This window comes from Podarcis liolepis (assembly GCF_965112155.1).
Source record: "Podarcis liolepis genome assembly, chromosome: 2".
NCBI lineage: Eukaryota > Metazoa > Chordata > Lepidosauria > Squamata > Lacertidae > Podarcis > Podarcis liolepis.
The window spans coordinates 74,614,501-74,635,572 of NC_139555.1; the positions used below are offsets into that span (position 1 = coordinate 74,614,501).

A 21,072-nucleotide genomic window follows, 5' to 3' on the forward strand; every position below is an offset into this window, starting at 1 on the left:
TTGGCTTAGCATTATGTGAAAATTTGGCCTCTGCCAGGTCAGAGAATCAGATGTTTTCCAGGGCTGCCTTGTTTACTCAGTTAGTTCAATTGTTCTAATTACACAGTGATGCTAATGAGCCTTTAATTCCTACTTAGCTAGTTTATCTTTTACTATCACTTGTTCTCACAGGGAAATGCATGGCCTGTAAAATGCAATTCCTGCCAGCCAGCTCACCTAGAGCTGTTGTATCCATGTTTGGTGAGCAGGATGAAAGGGTTTGGCAGATGACATCATCTTCAACCAAAGTAACTCAAATCCTTCCTGCCGTCCATAAAGGTGACATTATCTGTTGTTGTCCGCAACACACAACCCAACAGGTTTTTCATTTGGCAAGCATCTGCGGCCTTGCCAAGAACTTTGCTGGCTTCTCTTCTCTCGGGTTCATAGCATATTATCCTTCAAGGGTCGACATAGGACAGGCAGAGGGCGAATGCCAGAGCAGCTCCAGTTCCGATTCCTATAAATGTCTGGCTGGCTGTTTGCTTGGCAGCTCACTGGTGGGGGGGGGGGGTGTCACATGTTTCTGGTTGGGGCATCTAAAGCAAAACATCGTCACTGCAAGAGCAAAAACAGTGCTGTCTCTGCCCATCATCACCCCTAATCCCAGCAGGCTCCTTTCCCTCTGCCCTGTGTATACATCAGGATGCACTGTATATTTAATAAACTGTCACCTGAGCCCACCCTGCCTTTGCAAGCCAAACTATCTGCTAAATTTGGGATATTATGTTCGCTCAAGCCAAGTATCAAGTTCTTTCGATCACATGCGCTCCCTCCCAGCCGGTATTTAACTCTGAAACTTCTGTGAGAGTTAATACTTCACCACACAGTCGATCAGAGCAACTGAAATCTTTCTTCTTTTTGAAAAAAACTGTACTAGTTCTTTCTCCTTTTTCTTTTTCCTTTACCTTGTTTTGAAGAGTGGAATAAAGTTTGGGTTTCCCTTTTCAGATCCTGATCAATATGTTTCTGATTCTTTTAGCCACAACAGAATTAAAGGATTTTTTTGCCAAGGCCCGGAACGGTTCGGTCCGCCTCATCAAAATCGTCATCGAGGATGGTAAGTTTTACATTGATTTTGTGTTGTTGTCTTTTGGCGTCAGCTTCTTCAGTTGTGTACCAGTGGTAGAAAAGCAGGATACAAAATTAACAAATAAAGATTTCTTCACTTCATTAATCTGGCTGCCACCAGTCAACTTGGGCAGGGTGGGTGGCTGGCCTAGAGCTACCCAGAGGAAGATTCTAGTGGAAGCTTCTAAATTAAGTACCTCAAGAATCCACACAACTTTAATTTTAAAAGAACAGTAGGTTTTATCCTTATTTGGGGTTTTTTTGGTTGCCAGTGAAGCTTCCTTTGGGACATACTGTGAACCCCTTCATATTTTGAACAACTTTTCCCATGAGGGTGCTTGCTGATATTTTTGTGAAGCAACAGACCGGAGTCCCATTAGATGGAATAAGATACTTGCTGTCTGGCCAAAGTGAGGTGGCCGTGTAGACTGTTCTGCTCACGGGGCCATTTTCTGGGTGCTTTCAAAATCTGTCTCCTGTGCAATGTAAATAAAAGGTTGTAGTCAATGTTAGCCATTGGAGTGTCTGATATGGTGGCAGTTGAAAACTGTCTAACAAAAGAAGCACGGGGTAGAATCTAATTGGTGCCCTTGTGGTAGTGAAATGGATTTTGATTCACATATAGAAGAGGACAGGAAGCAATTTGCACTGATCCCCCTTCCCCTGCTCCTATTGTTCCTGAAAGCCAACTCAAGAAAGTTGAGGGACCCTCCAGAACAGGGTGGGAGAAGCCTGGGAGGTGGTGGGCTGCAGAGGGATAGGAAGATTGGCAAAAATTGTTTCCCCTGTTCTTCCATTAGGTGACTCCTCCAATAGATTCCAGCCTAATTCTCTAGTAATGACTACAGGTGCTACTGTTTTGCTTGGCTACTATGAAACGACTGTCAGCCAGTAGATAACTGAACCACTTACAGATTAATCCCTATCTAGTGTGTAGGCTTCTCCTGTGAAACTCCTTCTTTCTTTAACCCATAGTTGGGGAACCTCTGACCCTACAGATGATGCGCAACTACATCGACCGTCATCCCTGATAGGCTGCATCCACATGCCAGTTTATTCTGTTCCCTCAGTGTTTCCCTAACTGTTAAATTCCACATTATATTTGACACAGATATGAAATAGAAGTCACTTCTGGAAATCTAAGGGAATGTAGGGGAAGTTTAGCGCTCTTTTCCATGTTAATTGCTTTTAGAAAAAATCTGTTTGCATTAACTCAGAACACTGCAGGAATGAAGTGATGAAATTTGGGGCAGTATACCAGCATATTTCCTGCTCTTTTCATGAGGGAATAGAAGCATGCTTAGCACGACAGGCCAGTATATTGGCCAAAAGCTACAATTCTATAATGCAACAGGTACTGCAGTATGAAAGGAACCTTAGAAAATGAGACCGAAGCACCAGCATTATAATCAGATAGACTAGAGGTCAGCAAACTTTTTCAGCAGGGGGCCGGTCCACTGTCCCTCAGACCTTGTGGGGGGCTGGACTATATTTTTTTGGGGGGGGGATGAACAAACTCCTATGCCCCAGAGATGCATTTTAAATAAAAGGACACATTCTACTCATGTAAAAACATGCTGATTCCTGGACCGTCCACGGGCCGGATTTAGAAGGCGATTGGGCTGGATCCGGGCCTTAGTTTGCCTACCCATGAGATAGACTAATATAATATTCCCCACATCTGCATGCACCAATAATTGGCTATACTAGTGGAGGCTGATTGGAGTTGGTGTCCAACAGCGGTTAGAGGACCTAAAGCAGTGTTTCCCAACCTTTTTTGGGCAAAGGCACACTTGTTTCATGAAAAAAATCTCGAGGCACACCACCATTACAGCCCCGTGATGTCAGCGCGCAGCGTCATGCTGGGAGGGACATGAATTGCTAGCAAATTACATAATCACCTCCTTGAGGGCTGGCTCATCTTCTCCGAAGGCAGAACCCCATTAATTAACAGCACAGACTCACACCATAGCCAAGACGAGGGGGGAAAACCTCAGTCATGCACAGTCATGCACATGTGGGGGCTAAATGAGGATGAAGACCGGGCAGAGAGCAGGGTTCAAATCACCCCACCTGGCCAGGACAATCCCAGGGTGCTCCCTTGGGCCACTCGCCTGACCCACCTCGCAGGGCTGTTGTTGCGAGGATAACACGGGGAGAACCACGCGCGCCCCCGGGAGCTCCTTGGAGGAGAAAGCGGGCGATGAATGCAATGCACGAAATATATGAGAGGCGATCAGGTTTTGCAGGTGAGGGGCCCCTGCCAGCCTCCGCTTCCAACACCCGGTGCAACGACGCCGAAGTTTCCCCCCGGGCTCGGCTCGGGGAGCAGCGCTGCTCCCCCCCGGCTCCCCTTCGCCCTCCCGGCTCTCTCTGCCACCCACTGGGGACCCCCCTCACCTGCCAAGTCCGGAGCGCCGGTGGAAGTTGCATGCATGCATGCAGGGCGCCGCATTGCCATTGCATTGCACTGCACTCCATGCAACGCCTGCACGCATGCATTGCCTTGCACGCCCGCCAAGGGGTCTCCCCGCGGTCCGATGCGTCCCCTCCGGCGCGGATGCAGCATTGCAAAAATAAAAAACCCCCGACGCAGCCCTACCTAGGGGGCAGCCTCCGCCTCCGCGGGGATCCCCAGGCTCCATCCTGCCGCCCGATCTCCGCGGGGGCGCAGGCAGGATGCGCGGGGTCTGCGCGGAAGAGCCCCTGCCCGCCCGGCCGCCGCCGCGCTCATTCCATGGCCGGGAGAAGAGCGCTTCAAACAAAACGCCCGGCCCGCCAGGCCACGCTGGGAAACGTAGTTCGCGCACCCCGCGCGGGCGCGGAGCCCAAGGGCGAGGGGACTACGGATCCCGGCAGCCCCTGCGCCGGGGACGGAGGGGGAGAGGCCGGGTGCAGGGATGGAGGGACGGGTGGGCGAGCGAGTGAGTGAGTGGCAGCCGCCAAGCCTTGGCCGAGAGCCAGGAAGGGCCTCCCCGGAGGAGGAGGAGGGAGGCGCAGAGCGGGAGGGAGGGAAGGAACCCCAGGGGTCATCTAGTGACGGCGCCCCAATCGAAAATTTGACTTTAAAAAAAAAATCTTTTGAATTTTTAATTTTTCCCGCGGCACACCAGGCAACATCTCGCGGCACACTAGTGTGCCGCGGAACAGTGGTTGGGAAACACTGACCTAAAGGTCAGGGCTGCTGAAGTCTTACGAAATTCCACATCCTTTGTCCTGGAAAGATAGCTCAGAATCAGTCTCCAAATATTTCCCTTGTAGAAGCTAGTTTTTGGATTGGCTTACCAAAATGAAAGCATGTCAAGGTCAAGGCTAGACTACAGTCCTTTCTCCGTGACTTACTAGTGTACTATATGGAGGTAATATTTTGGCTGAAAAAGCATTAATTTATATGAACTTGCAGCTTCAAGTGGGATGGTCCACATACAAGTTTTATCCCTCAGTGAGAAATAGCTTTTGTTTTTCCCAGCAAGTGATTCGTGCACCTTCTTGCTTACTGGATATCAGTTACATTCCTATGGGAAGTCATTCCCTTCTCTGCTCTCACTATTTTCTTCTCTTTTTCCTGCCGCTGCCCACCAGCTGTTTCTTCCAATTTAGTTTTATTATCACCATGACTCTCACGTGCTGGTGACTCTCATCAGCTGATGAGAATCAGGATGGTGAGATTAGTGCATGGATACGGACTGGTCAGGGGTTTTCCAGGCAAGAAGCTTAGTTATGTCTAAGGTAAAAGGTAAAGGACCCCTGGATGGTTAAGTCCAGTCAGAGGCGACTATGGGAAGCAGCGCTCATCTCACTTTCAGGCCGAGGGAACCGGCGTTTGTCCACAGACAGCTTTCTGGATCATGTGGCCAGCATGACTAAACTGCTTCTGGTGCAATGGAACTTCGTGACAGAAACCAGAGCGCACGGAAACACTGTTTACCTTCCAACCACAGCAGTACCTATTTATCTACTCACACTGGCATGCTTTCAAACTGCTAGGTTGGTAGAAGCTGGGACAGAGCAACGGGAGCTCACTCCATCACAGGGATTCGAACCACCAACCTTCTGATCGGCAAGCCCAAGAGGCTCAATGGTTTAGACCACAGTGCCACCCGCATCCCTAGTTGTGTCTACAGCTAAATAAATACCCATGATCCAAATATCTGATTGTTAGATGGCTCCCATGAAAATATGTACCACTAATGTAGCCAACTAATTGTCTTTGGTAGTCTCCAAATCTACTTGAGCTTATCCAGCAGTTCAGGAAAGATGGAGATCTTGTGGTTAGTCAAAAGTTAATAGCATTTCTTTGCTGCTCCCACTTGAGTCACTGGCCTTGGGAAGGTAATCTGAAGTCTGCTTCTGCTTCTAGAATTTTCCAGAAGAGGACTCTGGAACTTGTGGTTGATTACTTTGTGTGGAAAAACTCTGCAATGCTTCAATTTCATGATCTTTAGAAACATTATGCCTCCTAAGCAGCTTACTAGGATGATCCTTGCATGTGTGTATATCTATATGTCTATGTATCTGTCTGTCTATTGATCTAACAAACATTATTCTGTATATGAGAAACATGCCCTCTCTTTCCTCCCAGCATAGGTGATTCAGGGTTAGGCTTTTTAGAACCAGTGAATACTCATGGATGGATGCGGCATAGGAATCCGCACACTTAGTCATGGCTGACTTGAGGTATATTTATATATGTGACGCGTTGCTGTAAAACTTGAGGGAGGCCTGCATAAAAGGAATTTTCCTCTTGAGTCTTTCCGTCTTCTATATTTGGTGAAGAGCAATTGCCAGGGGCACCAAGGATGTCTCCCTGGGAGAGAGGAGATTAAAATTTAGATCATTAACTTTGTTTCAGAGATTCTGTACTCTGTAGTAGTGAGGAAAGGGGAAGATACTCTTCTTGTTGAAGGTTTTTTAAAGCAAACTTTTTTTTCAGCCTGGGAAGGGGAGGGGGTCGAATTATTTTACGGAGAACCTTCCTGGAGACCTCATACGAGTGGTAGGCAGCGCCAGATGCAAAAGTAGGGAGAACAGCAGTTGTGACTCTTCCTTTTGTGTAGTTTTGCTATATCCCAGCCACACAATCCAGAGGTTTCTGCCTACACACACCTCTCTACCATCCAGGTGAAGAAGAAGCACCATCACAGTTCAGACACATTCCGGCCGCACTATTCTTTCATTATGTGGGGGGTGCATTGAAATCCCCGTCTCCTGCACTATCCATGACAGCAGGATTCTTTTCGTGCAAAATAGTCTGGCCCAACTGACGAGAACATTTTCTACAGTGTACTTGTAAGAGCAGGAACTTTCTTGTTTACCGACTCATGCCAAATTTTTATTTTTATTTTACTTGAAGCTTTCACCTTTGCTGCCGCCTGCTCTCTTCTCATTCCTCGGGCCTCCTGTTGCTCAATATGGCAGTGCTTCTTGACTCATTGCCTAAGCCACATAAGACTTTTTGATGCTTTTCTTGTCCTCGCTGCTGCTGATGCTGCTTTCTTCTTCTTCTCATTTTGATGCAACTGCTTCTAATGATGGGATCTTCGGGTTTTGGGAAGCAACTTGAAAATGGCCTGATGTGCATTAAGAGTATTATGGATGGCCCCTGAAATGCAGCACTGCAAAAATAATGTTTTTGGAAATAATTTACATTTCCTCTCGGTGTGTGTGTGAACATTCAAAGGTACTTTAGCAGAGCAGAAAAGCAGATGTACTAGTTGTAACAAGAGAAGGAGCTCTGAAAAAATGGTTTGCATGAAATGATGTTTTAATGGCTGCTTGTGTGTGTGTGTGTGTGTGATCACATTTTTTCCATTTCTAGAATGGAAAGCCCCAGTCTTTATGGCCTTTCTATGACTCGGCTTGAAGGAAGGGTTGATCTTTTGGGCATCTTTCTAAATGGCAGTGCAATGATCTCCTTAAAAGGAACCACAGATTTCACAATTCTCTTTGGTCATTTCAAATGTATTTATAGCTTGTCAGTTTCTTATGGAAGACACCACTTGTGAAATAAATGGTTTTAAAGCTTTTGTTTTCAGCACTTAAAAAGAAATGTAATGAGCTTCTGTGATGCCCACAAAGTTCAGTGTGAAATCTACTGCCCCCACTCTCCGTCCATGTTGTTTGGCGTGGCCAGTCCCCCAGCAGATTTGCTCCTGGGCTCCTTGCATTCAGGAATTCCGTCCAGCAATAGCTTTTTGCCACAGAGATACAGTAAAGGTCACAGGAACGTAAGAAGCTCTTTTAAACCAATTGGGCTACCCAGCTCAACACCAACTGATAGTGGCTTGTCAGGGTTTCCTGAAGACGCATTTCCTAGCCCTACCTGGAGACACAAGGGACTGAACATTGCAGGCAAGTCTTGTGTTCTGCCACAGAGCTACAGCCACCCCAGATGGCTGGGTGGCCACGACCCGTGTGCTCGATATACAGTTAGAAGGTTGGGGGGGGGCGGAAATCTTTTTAGGGACACTTAAGCAGCTCTCAAAAAGTGTCTGTGAACAGCACTTACAATGCTGGTTGTTGTTTTTTCCAGATGACGGTTAAGGAATACAGTTTATATCATTTACAGTGAGGATCTATTTGGTAGAGCTTGTATTCCAGCTGAGTCCTATGTAGACTTATTCCAGTGGAATAGTTTAGCAGTCACTGCAGACAAACGGAAGCGGCAACCTCTTTACACTCAGGGAAGTAAAACCCACTGAACCCAGTGAGCCTCATTTCAGGGAAGACATGCAAAGTTTTGCACTGTAAGGTATTTAGAAGGCTGTTTGACTAAACAAGGAAAGGCTCTTCCTTGGGCATTTCTCTTCCTGCCCTTGCTAATATCCCACACTCATGCTAGTGTAAAATTATCCTGCTCATTATCCTAGCATTCTATCCTGCACTCTATTTGTGAGGCAAGTTATTTATTCTCTAAATGCATAAAGTATCATTGGGTGTAAAAGTTTAGGTTTGCTAAAGAAGCCAACCTTCCCCTTGGCAGACTGAATGATTCCAAAATGAAAGGTATGACATTAAGACTCTTCTCCTCCAATCACAGTGCTAAGCTGGGAAATATGCCTTCCAGTTACCTCAGAAACATCTCTTCTAGGAAGAAAAAAAAGGAAAGGAAAAAGAAGGAAGCAATTTAGAGCAAATATGATAAAGAAGAGCATTTCACCTGTTTCAGGTGCGAAGAACCTTTGGTCCTTCAGATGTTGTTGCTATTGCTACTACTGATTTACTAAACACCTTCTAAATCACCATCTCACGTAAGATAATTAAAAAACAGTTGAAAACACGAAAGCAGCAAACACTGTTAAAACAAGGCAAAAACAGTAAGAAGTAGACGCTTGTGGTAAAAACCTCATAATCCAGCTGGGAAAGCCAAAGTCAGAACATAAATGACTTCAATTGATTCCAGAAAGTGCAGACAACTGGCCGCTGTTATATCTCGACAGAAGAGGGGCAGCTGCGCTAAAAGCCCTGCTCTGAATTACTGTGGAGGAGGCGTCTGAGCACTTTGTAACCTGTAGGAGAAATTTCACCACAGACCATAGCAATCTACTGGATGGATAAGGGATAAGACAGTCTCTCACGTAACCAGGTCCAGAGCTTATACCTTGAACTGGGCCTCATAGCAGATAGGCAGCCAGTGCAAATCCTGCAAGCACAGTTACATCGTTTTCTCCCACAAACAACCTAGTTGCTATGCTGTGCATCTGATCAAGGACCAAGGTAGCCCCACATACAGTGCATTGCAATAATCCAACTGTGAGGTTACCATGTTTGCTCCCATCAGTACAATTATGGCTAGTGGCCAGGGATGATGAGAGTTGTAGTTCAGCAACATCTGGAGCTCCAGAGGTTCCCCACACCTGACGTATATGGTTTGCTTTTTTACTTGTTGGGTGAAGCAAATCCAGGATTTGCGTGGGTCAGATCATGCTTGTGACATGAAGGATGAGGACTACTGCTCCTTTCTCCCCTTGTTGGATAAACCACCCTTCCATTTTTTGGATGCAACGGCTAACATTTTGTTAATTAAACCTGGATGCAAGCACTGAGGAAGGGGGGGAGGGAGTTTGTGGCCCCCTTGCTTTTCTCCCAGCCACTAAACTATGGCTTATCAAACTGGGAATTGAGCACCCAAACCTGCCCACTGTGTGTTCTTCCTTTTCTGCACTTGCATGCAGAGGTGTGATTCTTTTCACCTCTCTCAAACCCCTGCCAAATAGCTTTATTAGCTAACTTGAATTATGAGGCCTAATTTAACTACTATTCTAGGCAGTGATGATAGCATGTTAGGGGTTTGTGACTGAAATCCTAGTTGGAACATGACAGCAGCTATGCAGAATGCAACATGGAAAAGCAATTTGAATTTACCTGCTGTCAAGTTTAAACTGAGTTGGAGAGAGTGCAAAGTGTGCCCCTCTTCTCTCTGTTTATAATTTTATAGACTTTATAATGGTTTTCTCCCTTAGTTCTCTCCTAAAGGTTTCAGGCTTTTCAATCTTCCCTCCTAGGAAGAGTGTCCCATCCCTTTTACTGCTTTAATTAAACTTTCCTTTATCATTTGAGTAGTGATTGGCTTTAGAACCACACAGTGTACGGAACATGCCTGTACTGTACAGTTGCATAGAAGCATTTATAATTAATTCCTTTTATTTTTAGTGATTTTTACCTAATAAAGTCTAACATGGAAGTTGCATTCTTTTCCATTGTCTCTCTGCAAAAGGTTGATATTTCGAGTGAGCTTTCCATTAATGACCCAGATACCTCATTCCTTGCTGACCCAATTTAGATCCCTAAGTAGTGCCTATGTAGCAACAGGAGCATTTTCCCCTAATGCGTATCACTTACAGGAAATCTCATTTGCCGTTCCGTTGCACTTTCAACTGGTTTAAAGACCTGCCCTCCTGAAGAAAAGAATAACGTAGTGCTTTGATAGTTCTCATAGTCAGTCTCGCCAAGAACACCCTGAAGGCCTGTGCTTGAAAATACAATCCACTTATTCCATTGTGCTCTTCACCTTAGACTGCCGGGTTACTGGATTACTATCCCGGAGCCCTAACAAGAGGATGAAACTGTGAATCACAGTAATTGATATCGGGCCTAGTGCCAGCAGTCAGCCAGACTGGACACTGACAAAGACCTGCCAGGACTCACAAAGGGCTGACCTGCAACCCCCTTGCTCACTGCCTTTATAAACACCCTCTTTTTAGCAACTGGCTACCTCACCCAGAATGCCTGGCTCTGAGAGGGAGACCCTTGGCCTTCTCCCAGGGTCCTGGTGGCAGAGAAGGGGCCAGCGCTGCTGCTGCTGCTGCTATTGTGGTGGCAAATAATTTTTTTAATTTTTTTAAAGTAACAAAGCAGGGAGGAGAATTGGTGGCGCTGTTGCCACAAAGAGGAAGATTGGTCTCAGGGAGGGACATCAGCCAAACTGTACTGAGGACCTACTGCCGTTTGGCAGTGGTCCTGATTGACGTCTTAGGCATGTTGGGAATGTAAGCTTACATTTTAAGGACCCACTTGAAAGCTGTCTGCTCTCCTTTGTCCATGTGTTTTGTCGCACTTGTCAGGTTGTTGCCATGCTAGCATTTAGGGTTAATGTTCTTTGCTCATGTGTCCCTGGTAGATTATTACTTAGGATTTCAACACGAGGTAGGGCTCTCATGGGGTAAGCATGGAGCTTATTATAGATTTTGATGAAGTTTTGCCCTCCTGATGACTCTTCCATCTGCTGAGAGTGTGTGTGACACAGATCAAACATTTATTAGAAAATAGGACATGTACAAAAAAAAATTCTTAAGGACTATTGTAATAATATGACGTCAGTGGCAGGCCTTGAATGACTTTTGTGGCATGATGGATAATTAGAAGAGAATATATTACTGAGGAAAATTAACAAAAGAAAATGAAAACAAACAGTGTCCTAGATAGATAAAGTGGTAAATGCATAATGGGGTGACGGGAAGCCATTAGAAATGCAAGCAGAACTTATTGTGATATAATGTAACAAATATTACCATTCTCTTTTCTTTCTTCTGGACAAATCTTTTGTTTGTTGTTTCCTTTTAATTTCAATAAAGCATTTAATAATAATATAAAATGTGTGTGTGTGTGTGTGTGTGTGTGTGTGAGAGAGAGAGAGAGAGAGAGAGAGAGAGAGAGAGAGAGAGATATTATATAGGTTGGGCTGTGACCAGTTATTGACAAGCTTTATTAACTAATCAGCTATTTAGTTTGTATTTTGTTTGCTAGATGGCTGAGTAGAGAGAGAGATGGGAGGTTTTTTATTTGTGTTGAGTAGGAAACGGGGGTGGGGGGTCCCTTTCTATTTCATACTAGGGTACAGAGATGGCATGAATGACAGAAATATCTGCCTCTCCTCAAGCCATCTTGTATATGAACGGTGTTGGTAGGCAGGCAGCATGTGAGCCGAAGACGTGCTCTTGCATCCTTCCTGAGGCACATAGAACAGACACACCAGAGCTATGTAGCTGGGTAGTTAAAAAAGTATTCTTCTTTAGAGCAGTTTTATGTCTACAATGATCAGGTCTTTCCTATTGCCACAGCCCTGAATAATGTTTGTTATTTCTAATCTCGGTGCTTTTAAGAATTAATCTCTTAACTTCCCTTTGAACCTCAAGTTCAGGGTGTGCCCAGTGTAGCTTTAGCTTCTAGCACAGTAACAAAGTCTGCCTGCGGCTTGTAGATTGGAAGGGCTGTGGTTCCAAACTGAGAAAGAAGTTCCTGGGTATCCGCAGGGTGAAGTGAGTCACAAAAGCTTGTATTGGTTCCAGTGGAGCTTAGAACTTAAATCCAGTCTTTTGAATCTTTACAAAAACCTTAAAAAATGTGAAGTGGGAGTTGGGATGGGGGCAGTGATGCCACTACCAGGGTCCCAAGTTAAATGGCAGGAGATAAGGTAAAAGCCAGATTGTGAAAGCAGCAAGCCACATGGCAAGAAAAGCACCAATGTGGGTAGTGGCTGTTAAATCCGAAACCTGAGTGTGACCAGAAGTGTTAGAGACACTCAGATCTCTGCAGAATCCCCTCCCCCCCAAATGAGCTATAGTTCTTATGCTTTTTGAACAAGCTATGTTCATGCCTTTTGTACAAGCCTAACAAATGATAACTTGACAGGGTCTTTACCCTGATTCACAGCCACTTCCTACTTTGCACACTGAATCTGTCAGCAATCAAGTGTTCAGCAAATCTGGCTTTACAGTGCAGTGCCTTCTGCTGAGAACACCAGCTCTCCACACCCCAAAGTCTATACAGGAAGTAAGAGTTCCTTTTGGCTCAGTCTGTTGTTCTTCGTTTTGCAGAACAGAAGAGCAATGAGCAGCTTAATTCAGGTTTAAGAAGCAGAGCAGCCTTCTGTTGACTGGTGGTACATAAGAGCATAAGAAGAGAGAGCCCTGCTGAATCAGGCCACCTAGTCCAGTCGCCTATGGGAAGTCTGCAGACAGGCCTTGAGTGCATTGTGGGTAGCAGCCATCCTCAATAAATTTGTCTCACACTCTTTTAAAGCCATCCAAGTCAGTGACCATCACTATATCTGGTGAGAGCAAATTCCACTGTGTGAAGAAGTACGAACATTCAATTTAATTGGATGGTGCTGGGTTCTGGTATTGTACAAGAGGGAGAAAAACTTATCCTGAACCTTTTCCAGATTTACAGTATCCTCCTTGAGATGAGGGGACCAGAACTGTAGGTGTGCTTCTAGTCAACTCCTTTGAGTATCTGTGTCTTGTGGCTAACCCCAAACTACAAAGGCACACTGGCAAATCTAAAAATACCTGCTTCTTTGGGGTGGGGTGGGGTTGAAAAATAGTGGCAGTAAGTGTTTCTGATTGGTGTTGGGCCAGCTGAGAGGTACCCAACTGTACATTTCTATATATCTCCAGCCAGCCACTTTCTCTCCTGTAGTTACTTGATTTTAAAATCTCACTTTCCTTCAGTCTTTTGAATCTTTCAGTCTTTTGAATCTAGATATCTCCAGCCAGCCACTTTCTCTCCTGTAGATGCTTGATTTCTGGGCAACTTCTTTGTTTGCCTCAGACAATAAGCAAATGTGTGGTAGTGTAAATTGGGAGATCATGAAAAGAAAAGTGATTTTACCATGGATAATAAGGGGTACCAAGATGGTGCCCTCAATATATTGTTGGACTGTAGTTCATCTGCTTCTACTGGTGGAATAAGCATTGATGGTGTCATTCTGCACTCCTGAGTACAACAGTGGCCTCCACTATGGTAAAGTCTCGCTTCCCCAGACAATCTTCTCTTTGTTGACAAGAAGCCAGTGTATCAACCCTGACTCCCTCCAGTCATTAGCATCAGGAGGAGAGGGGGATCATGCTCTAAAATCAGCAAAGCAAAATGTTAATGTATCCTGCTTAAGACTATTCTTCTTTTAACAAAGAGCCAGGTAATAAAAAAGACAGCAGATCTGAATGTTAACCAGCCACAGCACCTTTACACCCTGTGACATAAAGTACAAAAAAGGGTTGCCTAAGTGTTTCATAACTACACCTCTGTCTGCTTGCGGTTTCTGCAAGGTTACTTGCCAGTTTCCTGACTTAGATATTGGAACTTGCTGGTGATGCAACTTGCATCTTTAGTCGATAAATACAATAATGCAAAAAAAGATGTTTCAGTGAAGAACAGATTCAAACCCAAGGCCTCCTTTTACCCCTCCCTCTTTTACCCCTCTTTTTCTTTTCTGTAACAACAGGGTTACTTATTAGAAAAGAAAGAAGGTTGTATATTAGAAGGGAGTGAAGCATGTAGCTGTGACACCAGGTGAGCTAGCTTTAGTTCAGGCTTGAAAATAGCCACTTGCCTCGTTGCCTGTGGTGAGTCAGGATTACCTCCAGGCAGGAAATCTTTCTGTGCTTGCCCATATGTGCACAGTGTATGCAGCCCTGATTCCAGTCTTTGATTCCTTTTGGAGAGGGATATGCTTGACATGCAGAAGTTAATGGGAAAGACTGGCTGCCTGAGACTTCGAAGGGCTTCTCCTGTTGGAGTAGGCAAAGTGCTAGGCTCCATTAATGGGTGGTGTCTGACTTGGTATGAGGCAGCTTGCAGCGCATATAGCAGGTTCATTCCCAATGTCATGTGACAGAGTCCATAGGTTTTCACTTTGAGCAGCAGTGATTCCTCTGGAAAGTGGTGACTGCCTGCTTTTGATGAAATAATACGTTGTCGAGAGGGTGGAACTTAGTGGAAGGGGAATTTGTGTGAAGGGGCGTGTGCAGATTGCAAGAGGTCAGCAGCATTCTGGCATGGTCCCTGTTGTAACATGACCGAACAGGTTAAAAAAAAAGGCCACATGTTTTGGCTGCCTGACCTGCTGCTGCTCAAGCTGTTGCATTGTTTGTTTGTGACATATTGTTGTTTTCCTATTGTTTGCAGAGAATTAAAGAGACAATTCAGGGTTTGTGTGAAGAATCCTGAAAGTGTTTTCCCTGACCTCTCATCTTCAGATTGACTGATAATTGACAGGCCAAGATCAGGCACATATTTGAAGGCCTGGTTTGTTGTTTCGTTGCTTGTACGCATGTGGTCTAAAGGCACTTGAGGTCACCATTTGCTGTGGTCAAGCAGGCCTGGGTCTGGCCTGTGCCTAGATGGGAGGCTGCTTGGGAACCATATGCATGCTGTCTTGGGCTCTGTGATGGAGAAGAGGCAGGGTAGAAATGTAAGGAAATAAACAAATGTTTGAAACAGGCATGGGCCACCTCCAGACAAACAGAAAAGCATTGTGGGCATACACTGCAAAGCAACAATGGACTGTGGCTCCCTGGGAACCTTAAGTCATGTGGTAGGCCACCAATATTCCAAAGTGGTATATTTGTAGGTGATCCATAATGCATCATATTTCCCAGTGTGCAATTTGCTTCTCCATCGTGATGTCATTTCTTGCTTGAGTGGGCAGTTTCTGATTTGTAATGTATCTGCAGTTCATCTATGTTTATTCCCATAATGTTAAATGGACATGTGCACCTTTGCATGTGTGTGTGTGTGTGCGCGCGTGTGTGCGCGCGTGTTTAAAGAATAAAAGAGAAAGGCAGGAGGATAGGCAGAGCCATCGTGACTGGTAATAATTCTATCTGTCCAAACTAATGGTGGAAAGTTTTTTAGGTCTTTAAGAAGGTTCAAATTTGTGTGCAAGAAAATCTAGAAACAGAGCATTAAACTAGGGATGCTGAGTTACCATATATGGCTGTTCATTGGAGGTTCTCCAGCCACCTCCTAACAAACAAATAAACAAACAAAACTGGTTAGATTGGATGCACTCCAAATTAGAATTTTCATTTAGTTCATTAATAATTGCTCCTTTCATTTCCCCATCAACTGTATACATATTTCCATTTCAGAAACATGGTTCCACCATATCATGTGCTGGCCATTGATGGTTTGCATTGCTGCTTCATTGTGGGATCAAGGGTTGTGGCAAACTTGTCAGAACAGGAAACTGTAGAAGTGCATCACACAGTGTTTCGCAAAGATAATTGAACCACAAAGTTGTGTGTGTGTGTAGTTGGATGCATCATTCCTCAGGAGGTCAAATTAGAATTTTATCTTTGATTGAACTGCAATATTTACTCACTTTTTCAGTCAGTTTTTAAACAGCAGACTGAAAGCTCTCAGATGGTTAAATCGACTTTCCGTAAAAGCAAAAACTTGCTAAGGTGGCATAAGTAGCAGTAAATGAAAGGGCAGGAAATAGCTGCTAGCTGAGGGCATGTTTTGCATCCTAGAGGGAAGTGGACATTTCCGGGGCTGTCTCCGCAGCCTGAGTGACACCCACATTCCTAATTTCTCCCCCCCCTTTTTTTTTGCTGACCTGAAACTACAGGGGATAGCTTTATAAGGACAAGAATGGTTGAGGAGCTTTGGCAAGCAGGCAGGAGGCCTGGGTGGCTCTAGCCTAGGGGCATGGGACTTCAGGCCTGCAGATGTTTCAGGACTTCAACTCCCATTAGCCCCAGCCAGCATGGCTGGTGATCAGGGATGATGGGAGCTGCTGACCAGCAACATCTGGGCCGCAAGTTGGCCACCTCTGTGTTGAAACAGAAACATTTTGTTATGTTTTTATGAGGTTGAGTTCTGGCAAAGGTCCTTGTGACCTTCTTGGCCCCTTTTTTGTTTTTGTTTATCATGAGTGAACCGGAGAGCGAGTTAACATGGGCACTCGAGGGTTCCCGAAAAACATAGCCCTTGGGAAATGGGTCTGCAGTAGAAACAAAACAAATGATGCAACAGACAGCTATCCCTTACCCAGCCAAGTGGTCACTGTCTCAGGGCCTGGAGTGCTTTAATATTTTCTGCCTAACTCAGTAGCTCTGATTATAGGCTGATAGGTACATTCAGAGTAATCACATCGTTTACCCCTCTGGGATGTTGCTTTGCCTTCTCCCTGATGTAGAAATATAGCCCAAGCAGAAAGGTTTTCTGTTTCCCCCCAACATAAAATCCCATGAAGCTGCCTTATATTGGAGCCAACTGTTGTCCCATGTACTGGACAGTCTATCCTGACTGGAAGGTCTCAGGCACACAGGTATTTCCCCTACCCAATGCTCTTAAGTAGCAGTGTTAGATTTGAACCTGAGATTTTCTGCATGTAGCAAAGCAAGTCATGACTCAGAGTATTAGTGTTCCCTTTGTCGGTGGCAAAGTCTCTAGGCCGGGCTTCTTTTTTATACACATACATAGGAGCTGGTTTCATTATGTAATCTATAGGACTGCCAGGTTATTATCATTGCCAGATGGCCCTTTGTATTTCAAAAGGGATTGTCCAGAACCTTACAGCTGTGTCAACATAAAATGGGTGTTCCAATATATGCTGAGAAGAAACACAGTCAGGGATGGGTCTCGCTTTTGAAAACTCTTGCCCTGCCAGAGTTGCAGTCTGACAGCAGCATGCTGGGGTTGGGGGAAGAGGGAGGCACACGGTCCTTGCGCTTTCTGCATCTCTTCTGTGCCCCTTCCAATCTCTTCTGTAACCTTATGCAGTCCGTTCAAGAGGCACTTCCATGAACAGATTTCCCCCTTCAGTTCCGTGATGGAGAATAAGGGTGTTGTTCTCAACAGTGAAGGAGAGCGGCTCTAGGATCACAGGTCTGCCATTCCTGCTGTGTTCCTAGAGTTGTGCTCTTGGGAGTGAAGAAGACCAATACATAATGCAGACGTTCTGTCTTTGCACCCAACTCCTTTTATTTTTCCATAACCCATGAAACAGAACTATCGCCTCTTTTCAGCCATAGGGAACGTGGCAGAACTTTTTGCCCACAAAGTGCTCAGATCTGTCTCTCTGACCAAAAAGAGTGAGCAGGAGTTCTCAGAAGGAAGGAAATTGCTCGTAATTGCAACCAAGGAGGACAGCCTGCCTAGGGCCTGAACTGCCCTGCCCTTGCCTCCTTCAGGTTGGCTTGGGTGGGGCTTGACAGGCTTCACAAGGACTGTGGCTGCTGCTTAGCACCGAGGACTCCTCTTTTCAACTGTTCTTAATTTTTATCTGTGTTGTTTTAAATGAGACCATATTGGCTGTAAGCCTTGTAAGACCTGCACCCTGCCTTACTGTTCCTTTCCCATCTGGCCTGGGAGAGTGGAGTGCTGACTGATTCCAGCTACAAAAGCTGAGGCTGTTGAACAGATTCTTGGGCTGGAGTATTGTTTATGGGGAGTTGAGACAGCTGTTGCTGTTATTGATGTTGTTGTATCTTTAGTTTCAGATCTTATGATTTATGTGGAAATTGTTTCCATTAAGTTGTGTACTTTTTGATGCGTTTTATTTATTGTTTATGACTTCTGTTATGTTTGTAATTATGTAAATCTTGTCATGTTGTAAGCTGCCTTGAGCATAGTTTCAACAAATTAAGGTAGTGGTGGTGGTGATGATGATGATGATGATGATGATGAACCAAGTGTGTGTGGGCCTTACCAAAGTATCTGGGTTGGCGGGAGAAGGTGGCAAGTTCCTCACCCTTGATTTAGAAAAGGTCTGGGTGGCCCAACTGCAGCCCCCTAGACCTCCTAGCCTCTCTCCAGCTCTTGGGAATCTCTTCATCACACCCTCCTCAGGTGCTTCTGCCTGGCTAGAATGCATCCTTGATAATTTCCCTCTTTTTTTTTTGGCAGGGTGGGCAGGTGTAGAAACTTTTGGCTGAGATGTATACAGCCCACTGTACAAAGGCAAAGGCTCTGCCCACCACTGTCCTGTAACCTCCAGAAAGTTGCCTGCATGTGGTTCTGGAGCTGCAGAAGGTTCCCTTAGCCCTGGTTGTAAATGACCGATGCTGCGTTTAAGTGCCACATCTTTTTGCTCAAAGTTCTTTCGTTTTCTCTGCCCCGCCCCCTCCAACTTGCAGAGCAGTTGGTGCTTGGAGCCTACAAAGAACTGTCTCGACGTTGGGATAAGGACTACGACTCATTTGTGCTGCCGCTGCTGGATGAGCTGCAGCCGTGCTACATCCTCTACCGCCTGGACACCCAGAATGCACAGGGCTACGAGTGGCTCTTCATCTCCTGGTCTCCTGACAACTCTCCTGTAAGCCTCTGCTTTGTTTCTGCTTGACTTTAGCCTCCTAGGGCTCAGAGCTGAACCGGCATGGGTAGCTGGTTTATGCAGTGGGTTGTAGGTGAAAAAGTAGGTCCTGTTCCCTTCTGGGAAGAGGATCGTGCAGCCAATGCAAGACTGAACACGGTCCTTCCACCCACCAGCTGACATCACCAGTGATGGGCACAGTTTGGGGAACATGGCCTAGAGGGCTATGATCAGCCCATAGGCCAGGGGTTCCCTACCCCTGGTTTAATATCATGTGGAAATTGGAGGTGATTCTTTCTCACCATGTTTAGGAATTCATTCAAAACAGACTTTACAGAACAGTCCAATGGACCATCACTTGATTAAAAAACAACAACCCTACAAACAGAGATGATAACCTTAAGGACTTAATGTATCCTATTGTTTCATCATATAATATTTCTGTGGGCAAGGGTAAATACGGAGGGTTGTACTTATCTACTGCCATTTACACATTCTTGCATTCCCAGGCATTTGTGTTGTGAACTACTCTGAAAGAATCTTGCAGAACTCTTGCTCCTATAATCTCCGCTCTTATTAGACTAGCATGCCATCTGGAGGCCAACACAGGCAATGTTTTAACATGGCTTGTCATTACTGTGAGAAGTGCTCCCATTCTTTTTCCCTAGCTCTTTCCCAGATCACCCCAGGTTTCTTTAAAGGATCATCAGCTAAATCAGTGGAAACATTCTCCCCCGTTTATGTATTGAATGCATTTCTGTGCCACCCTTCATCAAAAAGTCATTACAGGGCAGGTCACAATAAAAATTGGTAAAAACAGTTCGTACGCTTAAGCCAACAATTTAAACACCAGAGCCAGCTGAAATAAGACAGCCTTTTAAAAACACCCGTTTGCAAATCTCCACCTAAAAGCTCACTCCCCTACAAAAGCCTGGAGTGAATAGCTATGTTTTTAGACAGTGGCAGAAAGCAAGGTACGTATGGTGGCACCAGCCATATCTCAGGAGGGAAGGAGTTTCACAGCTGCTGAAGAAGTAGCACCACAAATAAAGTCCTGACCCTGGTCACCACACACACAAGGAAGAGTAATATAAATAAATAAAATGCAGACCACACATTACTCCAAAATGGTTTTTCCATAGTTAAAACCTTTGATGGCTAGAATATGGAGGGGTTGTGTGGAGATTGACACTGCCAGAATTCTGACTGTAGTTAGCTGAAGGGGAACGTACGACACCCATGTTTAAATCGGCACCCGTGTTTAAATCACCACCTTGTTACATTTTCTATGAAAGTGAAGTTGATAAATATTTTAATAATACAAAATCATAAAACTCCTAAATCAGCCTTCCCCAACCTGTGGCCTCCAGATGTTGTTGGACTCCAGTTCCCATCAGACCCAGACAGCATAGCCAATAGTCAGGGATGATGGGAGTTGGAGTCCAGCAACATCTAAGGGGGCCTCAGGTTGGGGAAGGTTGCTGTGAATCCTTGGGGCTCCCATATGAATTTGCCTGTATTTTGAGATTTTCCGTGGAGGTTCTGATCTGGATCCTTTTCTTCTCTTCAGTGTAGTGTATGGTTACTCTCTGGAACAAGGTCTTTTTAACAGTGGCACCAGACATGTTGCCAGAATTGTGGAACTCCTTCCTGGGAAGTTTTACTGTGCTAACATTTAGACAGGCAGCAGAGGAGGTGCTTTTTTCAGAAGGTCTGCAGGACTGAGTTTGAGGGAATACAATATGTGTGTCCTGCTGACTTTCTTTTTACCGTTTAACTAATGAGTTACTAATTTTCTTCTGTTCTGCTTGTGGCATTTTGCCTTATTCATAGTTTTTAAAAAATATTTGGATTTTAAATTTGAGCTGCTTTGAAGATTTTTATTTTTAATTCAAATGGCAGAGTGTAAATATTTTTATATTGAAATACGTATATTTCTGTGTCTTACCTGTGCTAACAGCATTCATATTTAGCCACCAACAGTATGAGAGAGGGTCAATTTTTTTTTTCCTCGGCCAGGGGTGGAGGTTTACCCAAGTATCAATAAACTTGAATATTTCACCCAGTTATTAAAACATAAAACCCTGCTAGCTGTGAAGGCAGTTAAGGTAAAAAGGTTACAGTAATAGGAACAATAGTTGCTAACCATCCCCCAAGTCCTGATGTTGAACTCTGTGATAAGATCATCCATAATACCTCCTGGGGAATAGCTGCCAGTTCAATTGACTCTGTGTAATTGCTTATATTGGCAGCTCTATAGATTTTATACTTGCAAGCCCTCACATGGTTGACTTTCTAGTCTGTCTGAATGTATTTTGGAACAGTAGTTTGAAGATGGCTATCTAAAAATATTAGCAAGGGGACATATTCCTTAATAAAGAATGTGCTCAGAACACACAAATGTAAAACCCTGCAGTTAC

General features: G+C 44.8%; 1 protein-coding gene and 1 long non-coding RNA gene across 5 annotated transcripts in view; one reads left to right on the forward strand and one right to left on the reverse strand.

The window, feature by feature from the left end:
• TWF2 (twinfilin actin binding protein 2) overlaps nucleotides 1-21,072 on the forward strand; it is a 63,828-nt gene that overhangs the window by 15,987 nt on the left and 26,769 nt on the right. For 3 of the 4 annotated variants that reach the window (XM_083488897.1, XM_083488894.1, XM_083488896.1), the window contains exons 2-3: nucleotides 1,022-1,099; nucleotides 18,477-18,655. In XM_083488897.1, coding sequence (XP_083345023.1) covers nucleotides 1,022-1,099; nucleotides 18,477-18,655 — 257 coding nt within the window. The remainder of the gene's footprint in view (nucleotides 1-1,021; nucleotides 1,100-18,476; nucleotides 18,656-21,072) is intronic. The other variant, XM_083488895.1, reaches the window with a different exon arrangement.
• On the reverse strand, nucleotides 54-7,159 carry LOC310700070. Its single transcript, XR_014522396.1, has 2 exons — nucleotides 4,279-7,159; nucleotides 54-2,862 (listed from the first exon to the last, which is right to left on the reverse strand). It is a non-coding gene; the product is annotated as an uncharacterized lncRNA (long non-coding RNA).